At 49.4% G+C, this 19,715-nt stretch overlaps 1 protein-coding gene across 1 annotated transcript in view; it reads left to right on the top strand.

The window, feature by feature from the left end:
* The window catches only part of ABCA13 (ATP binding cassette subfamily A member 13), a 395,180-nt gene that overhangs the window by 222,910 nt on the left and 152,555 nt on the right, over positions 1-19,715 (top strand). The window contains exon 43 of the mRNA XM_027045998.2: positions 16,182-16,422. Coding sequence (XP_026901799.1) covers positions 16,182-16,422 — 241 coding nt within the window. The remainder of the gene's footprint in view (positions 1-16,181; positions 16,423-19,715) is intronic.

Below are 19,715 nucleotides of genomic sequence, written 5' to 3'. Positions count from 1 at the left end.
AAAATGTTTTGTATGATTTTACACCTTTTTAACTTACTAAGGCTCGTTTATGGGCTGGAATACGGTCCACCCTCAGAGTGCTCCTTGTGCCCGTGAGAGGAGTATGTATCCGTCGTGACGGTGGTATGTTCTGTAGATGCCCTTCTGTCTGCCTTGTCTACACAGCTGTTCAAGTGTGCGATATCCTCCTTGATGTTCTGGTAGCTCATTCTATCCAGTAGTGAAATTGGAGTGTTGTTGTTTCCAGCTCGTTGCCCGATTGTCTCTTCCTCCCACGGCTTCTGTCAGCTTTTGTGTCACACGTGTTAGCCTCTTTAGTTGCATAAATCATACTTTTTGTCTCTTCCTGAACCTTTCGTCCGTGCTGACATCATATCTGACGAGCTACTTTCTCGGGAACTTTGTGGAACTTCCTTGGATTCCAGTAGTATTCTTCATCAGACCCAATCCAGATCTTTTTGTGAGATAATTTCTTCTCTATTTTTGGTTCTGCAGAGATGGTGGGGGCCAGAGGGAACAGCACCACGAAGCTCCCTCGGAGCCCTCTGGTTTGGTTGAGTCGGTCTCTGAGACACAGTCTCAATTCTTACTTTTTATTTTTATTTTTTTCACCTAAAAAGTTTATTAGCAGAGGAGAACACCAAATGATTGACGAATGTGGTGAACTGTAATATTCATTCATTCATTCATTCCCTGGGGTAGAATAGGCTTCATACAAGCTTTACCATTTTCACGGGTACTGTTCTGTGGCATCCAGTACATTTACGTTATTTTGCAGCCGTGACCGCCGTCTCCAGAGCTCTCTCGCCTTCTCCAACCGAAACCGTACGCAGTAAGCCCTGGCTCCCCCTCTTCCCCGCCCCTGGCAGACAGCTTTCCCCTTTTCATCTGTATGAAGCTCACTGTTCTCGAGACCTCACGTAAGATGAAGCCTACACTGTTTGCTCTCTGGTGATTGGCTTATGTCATTTAGCAGAATGGCTTTAAGGTTCACCCACCATGAAGCATGTGTTAGAATTTGCCAGATGTAAAAGTCAGGGCACGTGGGAGGGGCTGCAGAGTTCCCAGGCCTCTCCAGGCGCCACTCTCCCCGAATGCCAAGTGTCACCCACATGGGGGCTCTCTGAACCCCATCCTTCCGGGGTTTTATGGCGGCTTCATTACACTGGCATGACTGATTAAATCATTGGCCGCTGGCCAGTGAGGGGTCAAGGGGAGGTTGGAAGGTCCAACCCTGTAGTTATGTGGTGGATTCCCCAGGCTCTTAGTTAGAGTGAGTTCCAAAAGTCACCTCATTAAGGTCATTGACATAACTACAGACACCCTTGTTGCTGTCACCACTTAGGAAAATCCAGAGGTCTGCAAGAAAGGGACAAAGAGCAGATACACATTTCTTAGTATAAATCACATCTTATTTATTTAAAAAAATTTTTTAATGTTCATTTAATTTTGAGAGAGAGAGAGAAAGAATGTGTGTGTGTGTGTGTGTGTGTGTGTGTGTGTGCATGTGTGTGAACATGGGAGGGACAGAGAGAGAGACACACACAGAATCCCAAGCAGGCTCCGAGCTGTCACCACAGAGCCCGACGGAGGACTCGAACCCACGAACTGTGAGATCGTGACCTGAGCCGAAGTTGGACGCGTAAGCAGCTGAGCCCCCCAGGGTCCCCTCATTATAAAGCACAGTATCACAAGACCACCAACTCTTAACAGGGCTGTCTTAGAAGCCCATTGAGCTTGTTGGCAGAACTCAGCTCTGTGTGGGTTTAGGACCAACGTCCACCTGGGGCTTGGCTGGCTGTCGGTTGGGTGTGCTCTCAGCTCCTAGGAGTCATCTGGAATCTTAGCCACATGGTCCCCTCCCAACAGGACATGTTTCTGCTTCAAAGTGAGCACAAGAATCTCTTGTTTTGATTCACTGAAAGGCGACTGATCAGTGATAAGATCTTCCAAAGCTCTTCACTTTTTCTGTACGCGTAATCCAAGGGTGGGGGGTGACAGCCGTGTGTTCAAGGTCTTACCCACACTCGGGGAATTGGAACCTTCTGTGAAGTAGGGGTGATTGGGGGGCCATTGTAGACCTCTCCATGCCAAACGACTAGTACCATATGCTAAATTGAATTACCCTTCGGGTTTATTAGCCATTTAAATTTTCTCTCTTACAGCACGGTTGTTGTTTCCTTCCCTCATGAATGATGTAGTTTTGAAGGATAGTGTCTTAAGTTTGCTTTAGTAACATCAACTGCTTGTATTTTTATCACAAATGGCATATTTCTTGATCACACGATTAGATGAGTTTTTATATGGTGTCACCACCACCCGGGTCCAGATAGAGCATTCCCAGCACCTTGCTAAGCCCTCTGCCCTCTCCAAGTCAGACCCCCTCCCCAAAAGGTGATGCCCTCGCCTTACAGTAATTGTGCTTGTTGTTGGACTTCATGTAAATGGGGTCATCGTGTGCGCACAGGAGTCTGTTTTTTCTCCGTATTTTGCTGCTTTGATCCATTTATGTTATTGCTTGTGTCATTTCTATGTAGTAATATTCTGCATATATCGTAATTTGTCTCTCTTTTACCGTGTATATACAAATTTTATTTTAACTGCACACACATATTTTCTCTTTTCATTATTAGCATTTTACCTAAAGGCTTCATTTCTGAGCATTCTTGTATTTTAAGGTGCATTAGCTAATGACTTTTTTATGTAAGGGCAAATTCAAAGAAAATATGATTATGTTCTCATAAACATTTTGTCATCCTTGAGAACTTAGGATAATTTACATTGAAAGGTATTGCCCGCATACATCCTCTTTGTGACGGTGATGCATCTGTTTTGAAAAAAATGGTAATTTCATGTTCTGAATTTGGGGGACATTATGAAAATCCATGCAAATATGTTAGAAATAAAATGTGCAAAAAACCCGAAAAACTACTGTTATGTGAAAAGGAGCGGTATGTTAAATTTTAAAAAGAACCCCGAGGAAAGAAACGTTATGTTTTCTATTACCTTTGTAAAATATGATATAAAAAGGCAGTGTTACTTATCATCCAAATTACAAATTATGGAACTGGAAAAAACGTCATTAAAATGTCTATTTAAGTATTTCATTACTTAAAACAAAACGTGAGATCAGGACACATGACCACAAATTTGGTATGACATTTCCTGAATTTCCCAGTTTTATTGTGTTCTGCGAATCCTCCCACAAAGCTCCACAGGAAGCCTCTCTGTCAGTGAAATTTATATTACTTAGCAGATATAACTTTACTAAAGGGCTGGATCAGGATTTTGGAGACGGTGTGAAACCGTCTTCTGGGTAAAGCGCTCACTCACTTTTCGGGGACGGGAGCGTGATCCACACTCGAGAAAGGGAATTTCTGGAATAATCACTTACCAAAACCTTTCCCTTTCTTGTTGGTGCCTTCAGGAATTACGTTTTTGTTCTGATTCCTGCCTCTGGCCGCCCCTGCCCGCAGGCACCCCTTCCCTCCACGCTTGCCGTGTATCTTCAGAAAGTCTTCTAAGGGGCTCGCTCTCAAATAACTCACCTCTTGCTCCTCTGATAGATGGATGAAGGCAACATAAAATATAAAATACAGATATTTTAAGCATTGGGAGCCTAGTCGTGCCAGAGAAATGAGTTACAGAGACTGTGCCCAGAGGGCACATCTGTCCCTGCCATGGTAGGTGTGCAAATCACTTCTTCTCGGAGCCCCGACACCATCGACCAGACACGATGAGATGCGTCCTCTGTGCATTTTCTTACTCAGTCCTCCGGACATTTTGCAAATAGGCTTTCCTGCAGCCATTATTTTCATGTAGAAACTGAGCCGTGGAGATTTGCCTGAACCCTGGTGGGTCCAGCGCGAAACTCCCACCTAGGCACGGTGCCAGGTGCTGGAGTCTCTTTGGATCAAAGAAAATACAGTCTTTGGATCCGTCCCTTCTCTGCAAAGGCTTTTCCAAGCCCCCAGAGTACTGTGTGTCACAGTGTTTGAAGGATGCGTGGGTGACTGGATTCACTCCTTGACTCCCCGGGAGAGGTGGTGATCTAACATCATCACAGTGACCTGCAGATTTTGTAGAACATAGATTCCTGGGTCTCACCCCCTGATTTCCCGATTCAGGGGTTCCTGGGTGGGGCCCGAGAACTTGAATTTCTCAGCAGCGACCCGGTGGTACCGTTGGTCCAGGCAGCAGCCCTGGACGTCCGCCACTTCGGGGTGATAGCTGTAGGAGGATTCTGTCCAGAACCACAAGTTCTCGGTCTGTTCTCTTTGTGCTGATTCCCAGCAGCGCACTGGTGTTCTGGAATGAATTGTGTCCTTGTTCCTCTGCCCCCCCCCCATTTGTATGTTGAGCCCCCAGGACCTGAGCATGTGACTGTATTTGCAGATACAGGATCTTTGGAAAGGGAATTAGGGTAACCGTGAGGGGTACAAGTGGGTCCTTACCCAGTCTGACCGGTGTCCTTGTGAGAAGAGGGGGGGGATTGGGCAGAGATGGCAGTGCCCGCACAGAGGAGACCCCGGGGGGACCTGGAGAAAGGGGTCGTCTGCCAGCCAAGGGAGAGGCCTCAGAGGACACCAACCTTGTGGTCACCTGGTCACCTTGATCTTGGGCTTCCAGCCTCCTGACTGTGAGCTGTGAATGTCTGTGGTTTAAGCCACCTGGGCTTGGTGTTTTGAAATGGCAGCTAGACCATCCCGCACAACAGCATGTGCCATTGCTGGGCACACACAGTGGAGGGGTTTGGCTGGTAGACTTCGAGTCCCTGTGACCGGGCCTGGCGTGGCTCGGATCAGGAGTCCCCTCCTCTGACCACCTCTCAGCTCCCCTGGGCAGCTACCGGCCCTTCCTCTGTATCCCTCAGTGCCTGCTGGAACCCCTCGTACAGGGTGACAGGCTGCTTTCCCGTCACCTACACGACGGTGTCCGTTTTCTCCCAGGGGGTGTTTGCAGGTTCCCAGTGGCCTCTGTCAGCGCTGCCCCCCACCGCAGCCTGGTCTGCTGCTGTCCTGCTCTCAGGGAGGCCTCCCACCCAGCACACCCCATCCCTGCTGCTACAGGACCCCAAGCCCCTCTTCCAGGCCATAGCACAGGCAAGAATTCTTTCTTTATCTGAGTCTTCAATCCCTGCCCCCCAAATCTCCTGGATCTTCCCCTGGAGGGTTGCCACATGCTCGTGGTTCTTCCTCTGGGGAAAAGAAGCAGCAGCAGAGAAGCCCCAGGTTCAGTGCAGCGGGTCCATACTGATTCGTCCTGCGTCACTGAAACTCTCTGTGCATTGAACAACGACTCCCATATCCACCCCTCCAGCCCCTGGCGACCACCACTCTGTGCTGCTTGTAAGAATCCATTTTATTTAAAAAAAATTTTAAACACTGTCTTTAGTGTTTATTTATTTTAATGTTTATTTATTTTTGAGAGAGAGAGAGAGAGAGAGAGAGAGAGAGAGCATGAGCAGGGGAGGGGTAGAGAGAGAAGGAGACACAGAATCCGAAGCAGGCTCCAGCCTCCGAGCTGTCAGCACAGAGCCCGACACGGGGCTTGAACTCACGAACCATGAGATCATGACCTGAGCTGAAGTTGGATGTCCAACCGACTGAGCCACCCAGGCGCCCCTTTTAATGTTTATTTATTTTGAGAGAGAGGGAAAGAGAGAATCCCAAGCAGACTCCACACTGTCAGCACTGAGCCTGATGTGGGGCTTGAACTCATGAATCATGAGATCATGACATGACCGCTCATCAAGCCTGAGCCCCCCCCCCAGGCGCCCCAGGAATTTGGGGATTTTAGATTCCTCAGATAAATGGAATCAAGCAGTATTTGTCCTGCGACGATGGGTTTATTTCACTCATCACAATGTCCACTAGGCTCAAATACGCGGTAGCAGGTGTCAAATTGCCATTTATATAAGGCTGAGTAATGTTGCTCTATAGTTACTCCATCCCTGTCTCTCTCTCTCTGTCTCTCTCTCTGTCTCTCTCTCTCTCTCTGTCTCTCTCTGTCTCTGTCTCTCTCTCTCTCTCACACACACACACACACACACACACACGTGCGCACACGCTCATTCTCTCTTTATTCATCTGTTGATGGACTTTGGGCCGGTGTGAGCAGTGTGGGGTGCCTGGTGCATCACATCATTGCATGGGATCTCTCCAAGGTCCTGATTTCAGGGTTTGGGGGGTTTGTGGATCATACGGTAGTTCTGTTTTTGAGATTTTTGAGGAGCCTCCATACTGTCCTCCACAGCGACTGCACCAGTTCGCATTGCCACCAGCAGAGCATGGAGGGCGCTGGCTTCCCCTGTCCCAACAAGAGCCTCTGCACAGCAAAGGGATTGGTAGAATGAAAAGGAAATCCGCCGCTGTTAAGAAAGTGTTTGCACCCCACGGATCCGATCAGGGATTGATAGCCACAATATGTAGAGAACTCCTGTAACTCCTATAACTCGATAGCAAAAAGACAAGAGACCCAATTAAAAAATGGGCAAAGCAGGAATGCCTGGGGGGCTCTGTCGGTTGAGCATCCAGCTCTTGATTTTAGCTCAGGTCATGGTCTTAAAGTTCATGGGATTGAGCCCCACACTGGGCTCTGTGCTGGCAGCATGGGGCCTGATTAGGATTCTCTCTCCTCCTCTCTCTTTGCCCCTCCCCTGTTCGCTCTCTCTCTCTCTCAAAATAAATAAACATTTTTTAAAAAATGGGCAAAGCATTGGAACAGACATTTTTCCGTAGATGGACAGCAGGTGCATGAAAGATGCTCCCTGTCACTTGTCGTCAGAGGACTTGGGATCAAAACCACAGGGAGACATCACCGCATCCCTGTTAGGATGGCGTTCATCAAAAAAAAAAAAAAAAGGGAAAAAAACTTGGATGCTTATTGAAATGGCAGATTCTTAGGCCAACTTCCATAAATTTTAGTGCCGAGACTGAGACATTTACAGGTTTTAACAAACACTCCAATTTCTTTTGATTCAGGTGGGCTATGGCCATCTGTGAGAAACACCAGCCAGGTTAGAGTCTCATCAAGGCCAAAGTTCAGGTGAAAAGTCATGTCACATATTCAGCTGGTACAGAGTGAATCTGGGCAACAGGTGTTTTCTCCTTGTAAGGCTTTGGCAATGGCTTTCTTGTCTCCTCCCTCCCTTCCTTTCTCCCTTCTCTCCTTCCTCCCTCTCTTCCCTCCCTCCTTCCTCCCTCCCTCCTCCTTTCCTCCCTCCCTCTCTTCCTTCTGCCCTCCTTTCCTCCTCCCTCATTCACCCCTCCCTTCTTTCTTCCCTCCTCTCTCCTTCCTCCCTCCTTCCTTACTTCCCTACTGAAGCCTTACCCCCCTGCCCCATGTGAGGTCTGAGGTTGCAGTGAAATTCTCAGCTCTGTCAGTCCCACTTTACCTAAAATCTTCTCCCTTTCCTCCCACCATTTAATCCTCTGTATTTCATTCCTAATTGCTACTTCTTGTGATGATGGAAAGCAATTTGGCAGTGATTAATCTGAAGGGTGTGCAGCCTCTCCTTTGCTTTTGGAGACAATCCTGTTTGAACAGCCTCTCCTGCATGGGGAGCCTGTAATTCTCGGCCTCTTCAAAGAGCTGTTCCAAATTCTGCATGTGTCTCGCAGGCCGAGCGGCGGTGTTCAGCCCTGAGCGCCGTCTTCTCTGCTTTGTCCACACTTCCTCCAGCTTCAAACACCGCCTCCCCGGCCAGCCAGGTGGGGGGGACCGTGCCCGCCGCCAATTACACATGCCAGGGAAGGTTTGTTGGCGGCGTTAGCGAGATGAGCGGAGAGCTCCCGGCAGGGGCTCTGCATGAGGCAGTGTGCCAGAGAGAAGGCCGAATTGAGATAGACATGGGCCAATAAACGCTGGCGGCAGGTGTCAGGGAGCAGCCGCTTCTGTCGGGGCCGCGAGGGGCCGGTGGAGCTTGTGAAGCCCAGCCCCTCTCGGTCAGAGCTGCCCAAGGAAGCCCCAAGCTGGTGAGGAGTAGCAGCTCCCACCCGCGGCCCCTGACTTGGAATCGGCCCTTCTTGTGACACGTTTGACAAAGGAGGAGACTCGCTCATCTTAAGCGTGCCCCTTGCTGCCAAGATAATGGTGGAAAACTGGGGAAATGGAGGCAGAGTGGCTCTGGGCAACCTTTAGGAACATGTCCATTGTAGGGTCAAGGGTTGAGTGTGTCATGTTGTGTATGTAAAAGAATTAAAAAAAATGTTTTTAATGTTTATTTACTTTTGAGAGAGAGAAAGAGAGAGAGAGAGAGAGAATGAGCCGGGGAGAGGCAGAGAGAGGGAGACACAGAATCTGAAGCAGGCTCCAGGCACCGAGCTGTCAGCACATAGCTGGATGCGGGACTCGAACTCATGAACCATGAGATCATGACCGGAGCCGAAGTCAGACGTTCAACCGACTGAGCAACCCAGGTGCCCCTAAAAAATTTTAAAAAACAATTTTTTAAAATATTTATTTATTATTGAGAGACAGAAAGACACAGAGCGTGAGCAAGGGAGGGGTAGAGAGAGGGGGAGACACAGAATCTGAAGCAGGCTCCAGGCTCCCAGCTGTCGGCACAGAGACCGATGCAGGGCTCGAACCCACGAACCGCGAGATCATGACCTGAGCCGAAGTCGGACACTTAACTAACTGAGCCACCCAAGCACCGCTCCCCCCGAATTTTTTTAAATGTTTTATTTATTTTTTGAGAGAGAGAAATAGAGAAAGAGCGCAAGCAAGGGAGGGACAGAGAGAGAGGGAGACACAGAATCAGAAGCAGGCTCCAGGATCCGAGCTGTCGGCACAGAGCCCGATGCGGGGCTTGAACCCACAGGTTGTGAGATCATGACCTGAGCCGAAGTCGGTTGCCTAACCGACTGAGCCACCCAGGTGCCCCCATCTTTCTTGCTTACGCTCTGAGGGAGAACCACACAGAGGTGGACGTGCCGTCAGTGGCCTAGAGATGGCTGGTGAATGGGGCCCGGGGGCGCACTTGGCGAGGCTGAGCGTGGGAAAGGGCAGGAAGAGATTAGAGGGAGTCGTGGTGTGGCTTCTGGGCAGGGGAAGTGGGACCGGGGAGGGGGGAAGGAAGTCACAGCCAGGTGACCAATGGGTGAGGGCACCGAAGACAACATTTGGTCACATCCATCCGCTCCTCATTCATCAGACGGCTCTGAACGCCTTCTGAGTGCTGGAGAGCGTTCTCAGATCTGAGCTTTGCCAGAAGAACTGAGCTCGGCCCCTTGAGGTGGCCACACACGACGAGGACGGAACAGTGGGGGTGGTGAGCACAGGGCCACCGTCTAAGAGAAGATTCGGCAATGGGGACTTTTCTTCTCTGGCTACATCCATAGACCCTCACTATGTGCCACACGCCAGCTTGAGGACCCCCCCTTGCATGTCGTTGCTCACTGTTCACAAAGGAGCCCTTCGAGCCAACCTTCAGCGGAGCCCAGACACCACATGCTGTCCACCCTGCCTCCCAGTGTGATGGGAGCGGAGCCGGAGAGCAGGGCCGAGGCCGGAAGGAGGACTGGGTGCGGCAGAGAGGAGCCTTCTTTCCGTTGCCTGACTGCCCAGGAGAGCTTTGGAGGGAGCGTGGGTTTTAAACCCCAGGTTGGGGCCATTCAGGGGCTGCAGGAAGACCTGAGTTTGGTGCGTTGGAAAGAAAAAACCTAAACCCCTCGTTTAAGTGACCTGCCCACAGAGCATAAGTTTCCTGAACATTGTCACTGTCTCCTCAAGGCATGTTGAATCCCGTCCAAGGAGTTGGGGCCATCTCTATTCCAGAAAAAAGATGTGGCTGGGCGTGACGCCCAGCCCTCTTCCAGAGTGAAATCCTGCCTTGATGCTTTTCATCATCTGGCTGTGAATCACTGTGCTTTTTAAAGGATCGAAAAAGCGGGGCGCTGTGGGGCTCAGTCAGTTGAGCGTCCGACTCTTGATTGTGGCTCAAGTCAGGATCCTGGGGCCGTGAGATCGAGCCCGGAGTTGGGCTCTGCACTGAACGTGGAGCCTGCTGGGTATTCTCTCTCTCTGCCCCTCCCCACTCACATGCATGTGCGCACACTAAAAGAAAATAAGAGAAAGTAACAGAAAAAGTGATCCCTAACCTGTTTAGCAATTGGGAAAACTTTGGAAGTGAACAGAAAATTCTTCTACCTAGATTTTTCTTCTTTTTTTTAATGTAAAAATCCTGTATGAAGGTGCCAGGCTGGCTCAGTCCGTGGCCTGTGCGACTGACCCTTGATCTCTGGGTCATGAGTTCGAGCCCCAAGGTGAGTGTAGAACTTACTTAACAACAACAAAAAAGAGCCTTAAAAAAATCAAAATCATGTATGAAAAGGAGCAATGTGGTTGTTGTAACAAACGAGCAGATAAAGCATTTTGAAGGTCGAGTGATACATAGCTGTGAGATTATTATCAATAAAACAGTTTAGATAAATATAGCCTCTCCTTCTTAGCTTTTAAAATAATTAATCACAATTAATAATGTTCTTTCCGAAAGAATATTTAACCAAGATTGCAGTAACGCAGTTTGGTTTTGAAGTTTGTATATTTTTTGTGTCACCACGTTTAATATTTAAGAAATAATCCTCTTTTGGATTTCTGTCATATCATCTGTCATATCACAAAACATCTTCCTTTATTCTTCTTTTTCGTTTCGTTCTTTTTTCTGTTTCCTCCTTTCCTCTTCGCACCCCCCCCCCCCCACCAACCCTTCTCCTACCTCTCTTAACAAGAGGACGTTCGATGTGTGGCTGGTTTTCTTCCGCAAATGGTATGAATGAGGCAAATCACGAGTCATGCGAAAGCCGTACAACATCAGCTTGTGCCAGCACGAGGACGGAGCCATGGCCCGTCCAAGCCTTTTGTGTTATAGGTGAGAAGCCAAGAGACCACGGCCGGTCTGAGGTGTGGGAGGTCTTCGTGCAAGGCAGGGTTGGGACCCCCAGATGCTGGTGTTCATGGTGGGCTCTCCCACAGATGTTTCCAGTGTTGACACCCATCTACCTGTTTACAGGCATTCCTTGTTTCATTGCAAGTCGCGTTATTGTGGTCTGCAAATCCTGCTTTTATTTTTTAAATGTTTGATTTATTTTGAGAGTGCAAGTGGGGGAGGGGTGCAGAGAGAGAGAGAGAGAGAGAGAGGGAGAGAGAGAATCCCAAGAACACTCAGTGCTGTCATCACAGAGCCTGATGCAGGGCTTTGAACTCATGAGCCGAGAGATCGTGAGCGGAGCCGAAGTCGGACACTCAGCCGACTGAGCCACCCGGGTGCCCCTGTAGATTTTTAAATGAACTACACACTCATACCTGCTAATTCACCCATTTTTTTGTTTGGGGTATTCATGTTTTAAAAGTGGACTTGAAGGCATTACATTTGTGATGGTTTATTTTGAAAGCTTCAAGAACATTCGGATGTATTCAGCAACGTGGAGATCGTATTCTGGGGTGCATGCTGCGTCCTTGATATTTTAAGGTATTCACTGAAACCACCTGACTCCCTCCCCCCCAAAAAAATCTCTGGACATTTTTTTCTAAGTAATTTGAGGGTCAGTGTAAATGAGAGTGCCTAGTTATGGATGCCACTGGATTCTTTGAATAGAATTACACTCGTAAGTCAAATAAGACAATTCATAACAATTTGGTCCAGCATTTTAATTTTGTCTGTTAAATTATTCATGTGAATACTTCTATGAGTTTAGCCATGAATATTTGATTGGTGGTTGATTCATGACCATAAACTATCTTAGCCCTTTATTTCCCCCATTTATGTTCAGTTAACGCATGGGAAGGGGGGGAGGATTTATTTTTCTTAATAATGAGAAACACCTTTCCCCACAGGCTTATCCCGCTGTCTGATGAACATTTACAGTGGCTGGCGGTCAAACTGTACCTGTTCTGCTAGTTTCATAAGTGTGGCAATAAGAATCCTCGTTACCTAGAGGGAGAATATAAATCTCTGTTTCACAGCTGAGGGAAGTGACATGCAGTGGGGCTGGGAATTTCCCAGTGGGGAGTCACCCAACACATTGGCGGCTGAGACTGGATTCCAGTCCAGTGCTTCCTCCCCCACTCGCCCCCCCAGTGGCTGTTGTGATCGATCCTCTCTGAGCAAAGCCAGTGGGCAGATAAAGGGCCATTCTCTGACTGTGTTCTTCCTCCATCAGCAGGCGTATTTACTAAGTAGACTCCAACACCCAGAAAGCCACATTCTGTTTCCATTTTCTGTGCACCTGGCTGCATAGACAGAAACTGCCCCGATGTAAATAGGTGTTTGCAGCCATTGGCTGCTGCAGACGTATTTGAGCAGGTGCATAGTTTGGTAGGCAGCTGAGTGTGGGTAGCTAGATGCGACTGTCATAAGATGCCACTTGAAGGCTACTTCGGGGGCACCTGGGTGGCTCAGTCCATTAAGCATCTGACTCTTGATATCAGCTCATGTCATGATCTGACAGTTCGTGAGTTTGAGCCCCGAGTCGGGCTCTGTGCTGACAGTGCGGAGCCTGCTCAGGATTCTCTCTCCCTCTCTCTCTCTCTCTCTCTCTGCTCTTATCCCACTTTCTCTTTCTCAAAATAAATAAATAAACATTAAAAATATTTTAAAAACTAGGGGACAAAAAGGCTACTTTGTGAGGTGTGGCTTTTGGTAGACAATGATGGTGTCATTGATTTTGGCGGGGTCACAAGCCATCACGCTCACCAGTGACCTTTCAGTTCCTCTTGATTCTAAACAGAGTGAGTCTTGCTTCTGTGTGAGAGAAAGGGCTCCTTAGCCAAAGGTTAGTGAGGAAATCAAATGGCTTTCTCAGGGATCATTTTGGAAATCTGGGACGGCCAGCAACCCAGAACGTCTCAATTATGTTAGCTTAACTTAGATTCACATAGTTCTCCTGCTAGATCTGCATACAGAGTGCCCCAGGTGGATGTATCCAGCATTACACTCTCACAGAATGATCAGGATATACGAATATTTTTATACTTATACTTCTAGTCCTATATGAGAAAGGATCAAACTGCATTCAATAATATGCCTTTTCTAACACTAAGATCACTTTGACTTCATAACTGCTCTGCGAGAGTTATATATGAATCACCATTGACCAATGCATTTTATAACCCAGCTGACCATGAGAATCTCTTAGGATGTTGTATCTATCTATCTATCTATCTATCAGAGAGAGCACCTGCATGAGTGGGGGAGGGGCAGAGAGAGAGGGAGAGAGAGACTCTCAAGCTGGCTCCATGGTCAGTGTGGAGCCCAACACGGGGCTTGATCCCAGGACCCTGGGATCATGCCCTGAGCCAAGATCAAGGGTCGGATACTCAGCCGACTGAGCCACCCAGGCGCCTGCTAGGAAGTTATTTTTTAAAAGTGCATTTTAGTCTCTGAATATGTGGAGATGTGATTCTGTCCGAGGTGGGGCCTGGGAATCAGCATTTCTAACCTCCTCCCCCCCCCCGCATGAATGAGAGTCGTGGCCCGGCTTGCCTGACTGCCGTGTCCACCGCCCACCCTCGTCAGAGCCGCACTGGTGAAAGGATGAAATACCACTTTGGTTATAATACTGTGCATCTCCTCACCTGGTTGCTGGGATTGACGGCCTCCAGTTGGTGTGGAATCTAATTCCTAGTCCCGAAAGTGTCTGGGAGGCGCTTCACCAGCCGGTGCCCAACCCCCTCCAACCTCCAGAAACCCCCACGTTTCTGCTCCCACGCACAGTCATTCACAGAATACGCCAGCCTTGTTAATATCCCATGTGTTGGTCCTTAAACATCAGATTTTCTCCGTTCGCCTGTGGGGTCTTGTGGGATCCCAAGAGATGTGCATCTGTCCGTGCCCCCGGCTCCTGGCACAGAGGCCCTAAACCCTCTGTCATTTCCCAAGTGATAAAAGCAGGGGAGCATCTGTTGTTCTAGGATCTGTCTTCGACTTTATTCCTGACCAGAGCTCCTAGTACATTCCCAGGTGATAAGAACACTAAGGTCATCTTTTGTTCTGACGAGACGACTTGGGGGGTGCTGCTCGCCAGAAAGATCGAGCCGATCAGAAGCTTGGCATTTTCAGCCCCGTCCCCCATCCTCTGGAGAGGGGAGAGGGGCTGGACACGGAGGTAATGAAGGGAATGTCTGCATGATGAGAGCCCCACAAAATCTCAATTGTAAGGGGTTCAGCCCAGGTAGGTGACCGCGTGGAGGTGTTGGGGATATACTGGAGAGGGCATGAAAGCACAGTGTCCCTCCCCAAATGTCTCGCCCCGCACGTCTCTTCCATGTGGCTGTTCGTATGTGGCCTTTGTCGTATCCCTTTGTAAGCTGGCCCACGTGAGGACCCGTTTCCCTGAGTTCTGTGAACCACCCTAGCACGTCGGTCAAACCCAAGGCTCGGGTCATGGGAGCCTCTGATCTACAGTCAGTGGCTCGTAAGCACGGGGGACAACCTGGACCGGTAGCTGGCATCTGGAGTGGGGGAGGGGTAGGCCTGTGTGATTGAGCCCTCAGCCCGTGGGGTCTGACACTGCAGGGAGGTCGTGCCCCCAGTGAGTTGGACGGTAGGCCACCCAGCTGGTGTCACGGACACGTGCTTGACACGTGGAAAGAAGCCCTATGTCCGGTGACCAGAAATGTCTGAGGTGACGTGTGCTGTCCGAGGTCAGGCAGACCTGACTCTGCTCGGGAGGCATACTGAACTGACTTCCTGACGGAGGTCTCACTGACTGTGCCTGACCGTCCCCACGGCCGTGACTGTTGTCTCACTTGCCCTAAACACGTCAGACCGCCTGCTTGGCACCAGTCCTTTCGGCCCTGCCCACACGGATTGCCACGCTCGATCGCCTTGTGTTTGGTCATTTCTTTACATTTTTAGCGCGACCCCTACGTGATGTCTTTTTTGAGGACAAAAAATAGCCCGCTACCCGCCGCATCCTGGGCACAACGTGATGTTGGACAAGGGAGGGGGTTATTTCAAGAAGGCATTTGTATCCCCAGCTGCTTCTCCACAGCTCTGTGCTCACCGCTATTGCAAATAATTTCTCTTTCCAAATGGGAGCGTCTTTAAAAATGATTTCTTTGGGGATTTGAAACGTATTCGCTGTGCTTTTATTAACTGTATTTCAATTTGATATGTGTGGGCAGTGCGATCAATTTAGCATAACTGTCTTCTTAGAAGGCCAACCTTCCTCCTCAAACAGTTTCTGTTGGGTTTTCTGGAGCCCTGCAGAAGGAATTGCGAGGAAGACCATGGGGCATGGCTGTGTCTGTCCTTTGGACGAGGATTAGGGCTGTGGTCCCTGGGTCTGCCTCTCCTTTTCCTCGTTTTGTCATCCTCACACCGGATGTGACAGTTGCTGGCACCAGCCGGTCGGCCCACACTGGACAGGTTGATTGCGGCCACGTCTGTGTTGTCACGAGGCCGGGAGGAGCCTGGCAAAGTGACCTGGGCATCCACCGTGTGCTCATGCCCTGCCCTCCAGCCCCACCTTCTGAGCGATGCTCCCTGGGGGGCGGGTCTCCGAGTTGTGAGAGGCGGAAGGAGGAAGGGAGGGCCGGGTTGCTGAAGCCTGGTGGGCCAAGGGGGCTCACTTGGAGCTGGAGAGGCACCCCCAGAGCCGCTCTGGCCTCCTCTCCATCGGGGACACCTGTACTAGGCAGGGGGGTTGGCGCAGGGGCTGGGGGGGATGGTTCTTCCTGACCCTGATCTGGACATGACCAAGGGCGTTCTCTGGAAGGACCCGGCTATGGGAACAGAGGAGTAAAAGACAGGAGAAGGGAGACGGCGGAGGGGGACGACCCAGTCTGCGCCCCTCCCACGCACACACTCCCGCCTGGAGACATGGGTCCTGCTGCTCTCTTGTTGGGGTCCGTGCTCCTGGAGCACACTGCATTTTAACCACTAAAAACAAGCTCGAGGCTGCTGCAAAAGCCGGATTAGAGAACTCCGTCCTTGCCCTGCTATATCGCCAGGCGTTCTGTGCGCATACGTTTCCAGAGTGTCCGTGCTCATTGCAGAGCGTGGGAACCGGGGGACCCCTGTCTGCGCTTATTGCAGAGCTTGGGAACTGGGGAGCCCCTATGCTACTAGCCTCTGGGGCCATCGTAAACCTCCAGAGGGATCCGCAGACCCGGGCAGTGTTGCGGGGGGGGGGGGGCCCTGGCCTCAGGCTGACTGCATGTTCCTGTCTCTGCAGGTGGTGCCCCATCCGGGATCCCGCGCCCTCCGTGGCCTCTGGCTCAGGCAGGGGCCCTCCTGGTGAAGCGGTTCCAGCACACGCGCCGGGCCTGGAGGAGCTCCCTCTCCGACCTCCTGCTGCCTGTCCTCTTCGTGGCCTTGGCCATGGGCTTGTTCATGGTGAGGCCTCTGGCCATTGACTACCCGCCCCTCAAACTAACACCTGGCCATTATGACACAGCCGAAACTTACTTTTTCAGGTAAGAAACCTCCCCCACTCCCCTTCACTTCCAAATTATGTCAGGACGGATTATGAATATCAGTAGCTTTTAAGAATCACAAATATACGTGTGGTTTCATGATTTTGGAGGGCTGTGTTCAAGAGGGCAAGATCATGGAATGTAGCAAATCTTGTAAATACCTCGTTTTTTCCTCTACATACATACATGCACAAAATAAGTTTAATTCATGTATCAGGCACAGGAGAAGACTTATAACAGCAATAATAGGAAAATTATAACAATATACTGTAATAAAGTTATATGAATGTGGTCTGTCTTTAAATTTCTTTTTTTAAGTTGATTTATTCTTATTAAAATTTTTTTTTTTAACGTTTATTTATTTTTGAGAGACAGAGACAGAGCAAACAGGGGAGGGGCAGAGAGAGAAGGAGACACAGAATCGGAAGCAGGCTCCAGGCTCTGAGCTGTCAGCACAGAGCTCGACGTGGGGCTCGAACTCATGGACCGTGAGACCATGACCTGAGCCGCAATCCAGACTGGTGTCTTAACCGACTCAGCCACCCAGGCGCCCCTGTCTCTTTAAATATCTTACTGTTCTGCACCCACCCCTCTTGTGAGGACTTGGGATGATAAAATGCGCCAGGTAGGAGATGCTGTAGGATGTTGCCTCAGGCCGCTACTGACCTGAAGAATTGTGGGAAGGATCTTCCGTTTCCAGAGCCACAGATCAGGGGGATTATTGTGTTTCACAGAACCCTCCAGCGTTGCTCTGGGACAGCAGCCAGGAACTGCAGGGCCCTCCCTGCAGAGAAATGTCTGACTTTTCTCTCTGTATGGCCGTGAGCCCGCGCACACCCCCAGGCTAGATTCACTCCAGCTTTGCTGCCAAGAAATTCAGAGCGCTCCGAGTTTTGCAGCCAGATGAATTTACATAGGATGGTGTCAGAGCTTCTAGGGGTTTTGTTTTATTGACAGGAGACTGGGCACCTGAAAGGGGGTCCTGAGCATCTCAGCGCCTGTCCGTCAGGTGGCTGGTTCCCCCAAGACTGAGCGTGACTTCTCTGCCCTGAGCTGGGTTTGCAGTGCCCGGGGTAACAGCATCACCCTGAGGGCTGACCAGGAACAACTCTCTTTCTGGGGGGGCAGTGCTTACACACCTGGAGGGGCGGGGCTTACACACCCCGGGGGCGGGGCAGACACCAGGCACTGGCATATTAGCTAGGCTGCACACGGTTCACGCAACCGGGAGGGCGCGATTAGTTCTGCCCTCGTCAAATACTTATCTTTACTAAAATAACGAGCTTAATTAGCCAGACTCTTAGTGCCTGCTAATATTTGTCACTTTTACAATGAAGTGTAATTTGGAGTTCAGTTTAAACAAACGCAGACGCAGAAGGAAAAATCGATAATAAACTGTTCCGTTTGCTTCTGTGTCCTTTGGTTAATTATATTTTTTTCCTCGGTGTGTTTTTATGCTCCACGGAGTCCGGGTTTTTAGCTCAAAAAAGAGAATCCTGCAGTGGTTCTGTTCGGAGACGTGCACGCAGGTCCCCAGTATTCCTTCTGCAAGTGGGCTGTCTCTTCTGGCTAGCTAGTTTACGTACCTGCCCTCTTCTTCTTTTCCCAAGTGTTTGATGTGAATGGACAGAAAGGATAGAATGCCCCATAAAATGTGTTTCTTGAAAAAAAATGGGGCGCCTGGGTGGCTCAGTCAGTTAAGCGTCTGACTCTTGATTTTGGCTCAGGTCATGATCTCACGGTTCGTGGGATCAGAACTCTGCGTGGGGCTCTGTGCTGACGGCGTGGCACCTGCTTGGGATTCTCTCTCTCTCTCTCTCTCTCTCTCTCTCTCTCATTCTGCCCCTCCCCCAGCACACGTGTGCACATGTGCTCTCTCTCAAAAAAAAAAAATAGAAAATGCAGGCTCGCCAAAATCATAATAAAAAAAATTCACAGGTAATCCTACCAGCACTATCCACCATACCCCTAGTGGTTTATGGTCTTCCCCATGTTAATACGTAATGCTTTTAACACATGCATTTTTATTGTTTTATGACAGTGGCATTCCACTGTAAACACTCATCATTGTTTGCCTTTTTATTCAATAAATAACGTATCTGTGTACCTCTTGTTGTAAATCAGGCGCAAACCGCATCACCCATTTTCAGGCTGTGCCACAGCACGTTGCCCGGAGGTGCCATAATTTATGTAAATAATCTCTTTTTGGGGCGCCTACAGGCACGCCACAGCTTTTCTGTTCCAGGCAGTTCTGCAGGAATCCCTTTGCTCGGATTCATGGAGCTAATTGTTACTATTATCATACATCGCCATTGGAAGTTTTGGGGGCAACAGGCACCCACAGTTTCAAGGTAGATGTTGCCAAATTATTCGTATCGATGTGCACCAGTTTACAGCATATATGAGCATGGAGTCATTGATTCTTTTAGTCACGAGCATGTGTTATGTGCCTGCTGTATGCCACGTGCAGCTCTTGGTGGAGGGAGAACTCATTTCTCCACATTTTCAGTATCCCTTTTATAGCCATATCAGGACTTTCACTGCTTTGTTAGGCAGCTCTTTGGTGGCTGTTGAGATTGAATGTCCCCTGCTATTTCTCGGTTATTTCAAATTTCACTCAGTGTGTTGAATATATCGAACGCCACACATCCTGTGCGAGCGTGTTCCACATCGTCATGCCTTCGGACTGCCCGCCTCTTCACCTCTTCCGTCCTGCCTTCATCCCTTCATCCCTTCCTTCTGAGGCAGGTGAGAACGTCACATGCTGCACGTTCTACGGGGTCCATTTCCAGTCGATTGAAACCCTTCTCTGCTGCTTTATTAATTTGGCCACAGTATTTTTCATCTGAAAACATCTGCCCCTGCTCTCCCAGCATTCATTTTTCATCAAAGTCACGCATTCCAAAATTATTTGGAGCCTGAGAGTTAAAGATATTTGATTTGATTTGAATTTTATTTTGTTTATTTATTTATTTTTTTTTGAGAGAGAGAGAGAGCATGCACAAGGGAGAGGAGAGAGAGAAAGAGAGAGAGAGAGAGAGAGAGAGAAGAGGCCAAGCAGGCTCTTCACTGTCAATGCAGAGCCTGATGTGGGGCTGGATGCCATGAATCGTGAGATCATGACCTGAGCTGAAATCAAGAGTCGGATGCTCAACCGACTGAGCCCGCCAGGCACCCCCAGGAACCATAACCTTTTAGAGACGTGACAAGACCAAAAGGGCTTTGAGCTTTAGGAACGGCCAGCTGTGCACAGGGAAATATATAAAGGAACGAATGGCAGACAGGGCTATGTA

This window comes from Acinonyx jubatus, chromosome A2 (genome assembly GCF_027475565.1).
Source record: "Acinonyx jubatus isolate Ajub_Pintada_27869175 chromosome A2, VMU_Ajub_asm_v1.0, whole genome shotgun sequence".
Lineage (NCBI taxonomy): Eukaryota > Metazoa > Chordata > Mammalia > Carnivora > Felidae > Acinonyx > Acinonyx jubatus.
Note: the sequence above shows the minus strand (reverse complement) of the source record. Positions and strands in the feature narration are given on the sequence as shown.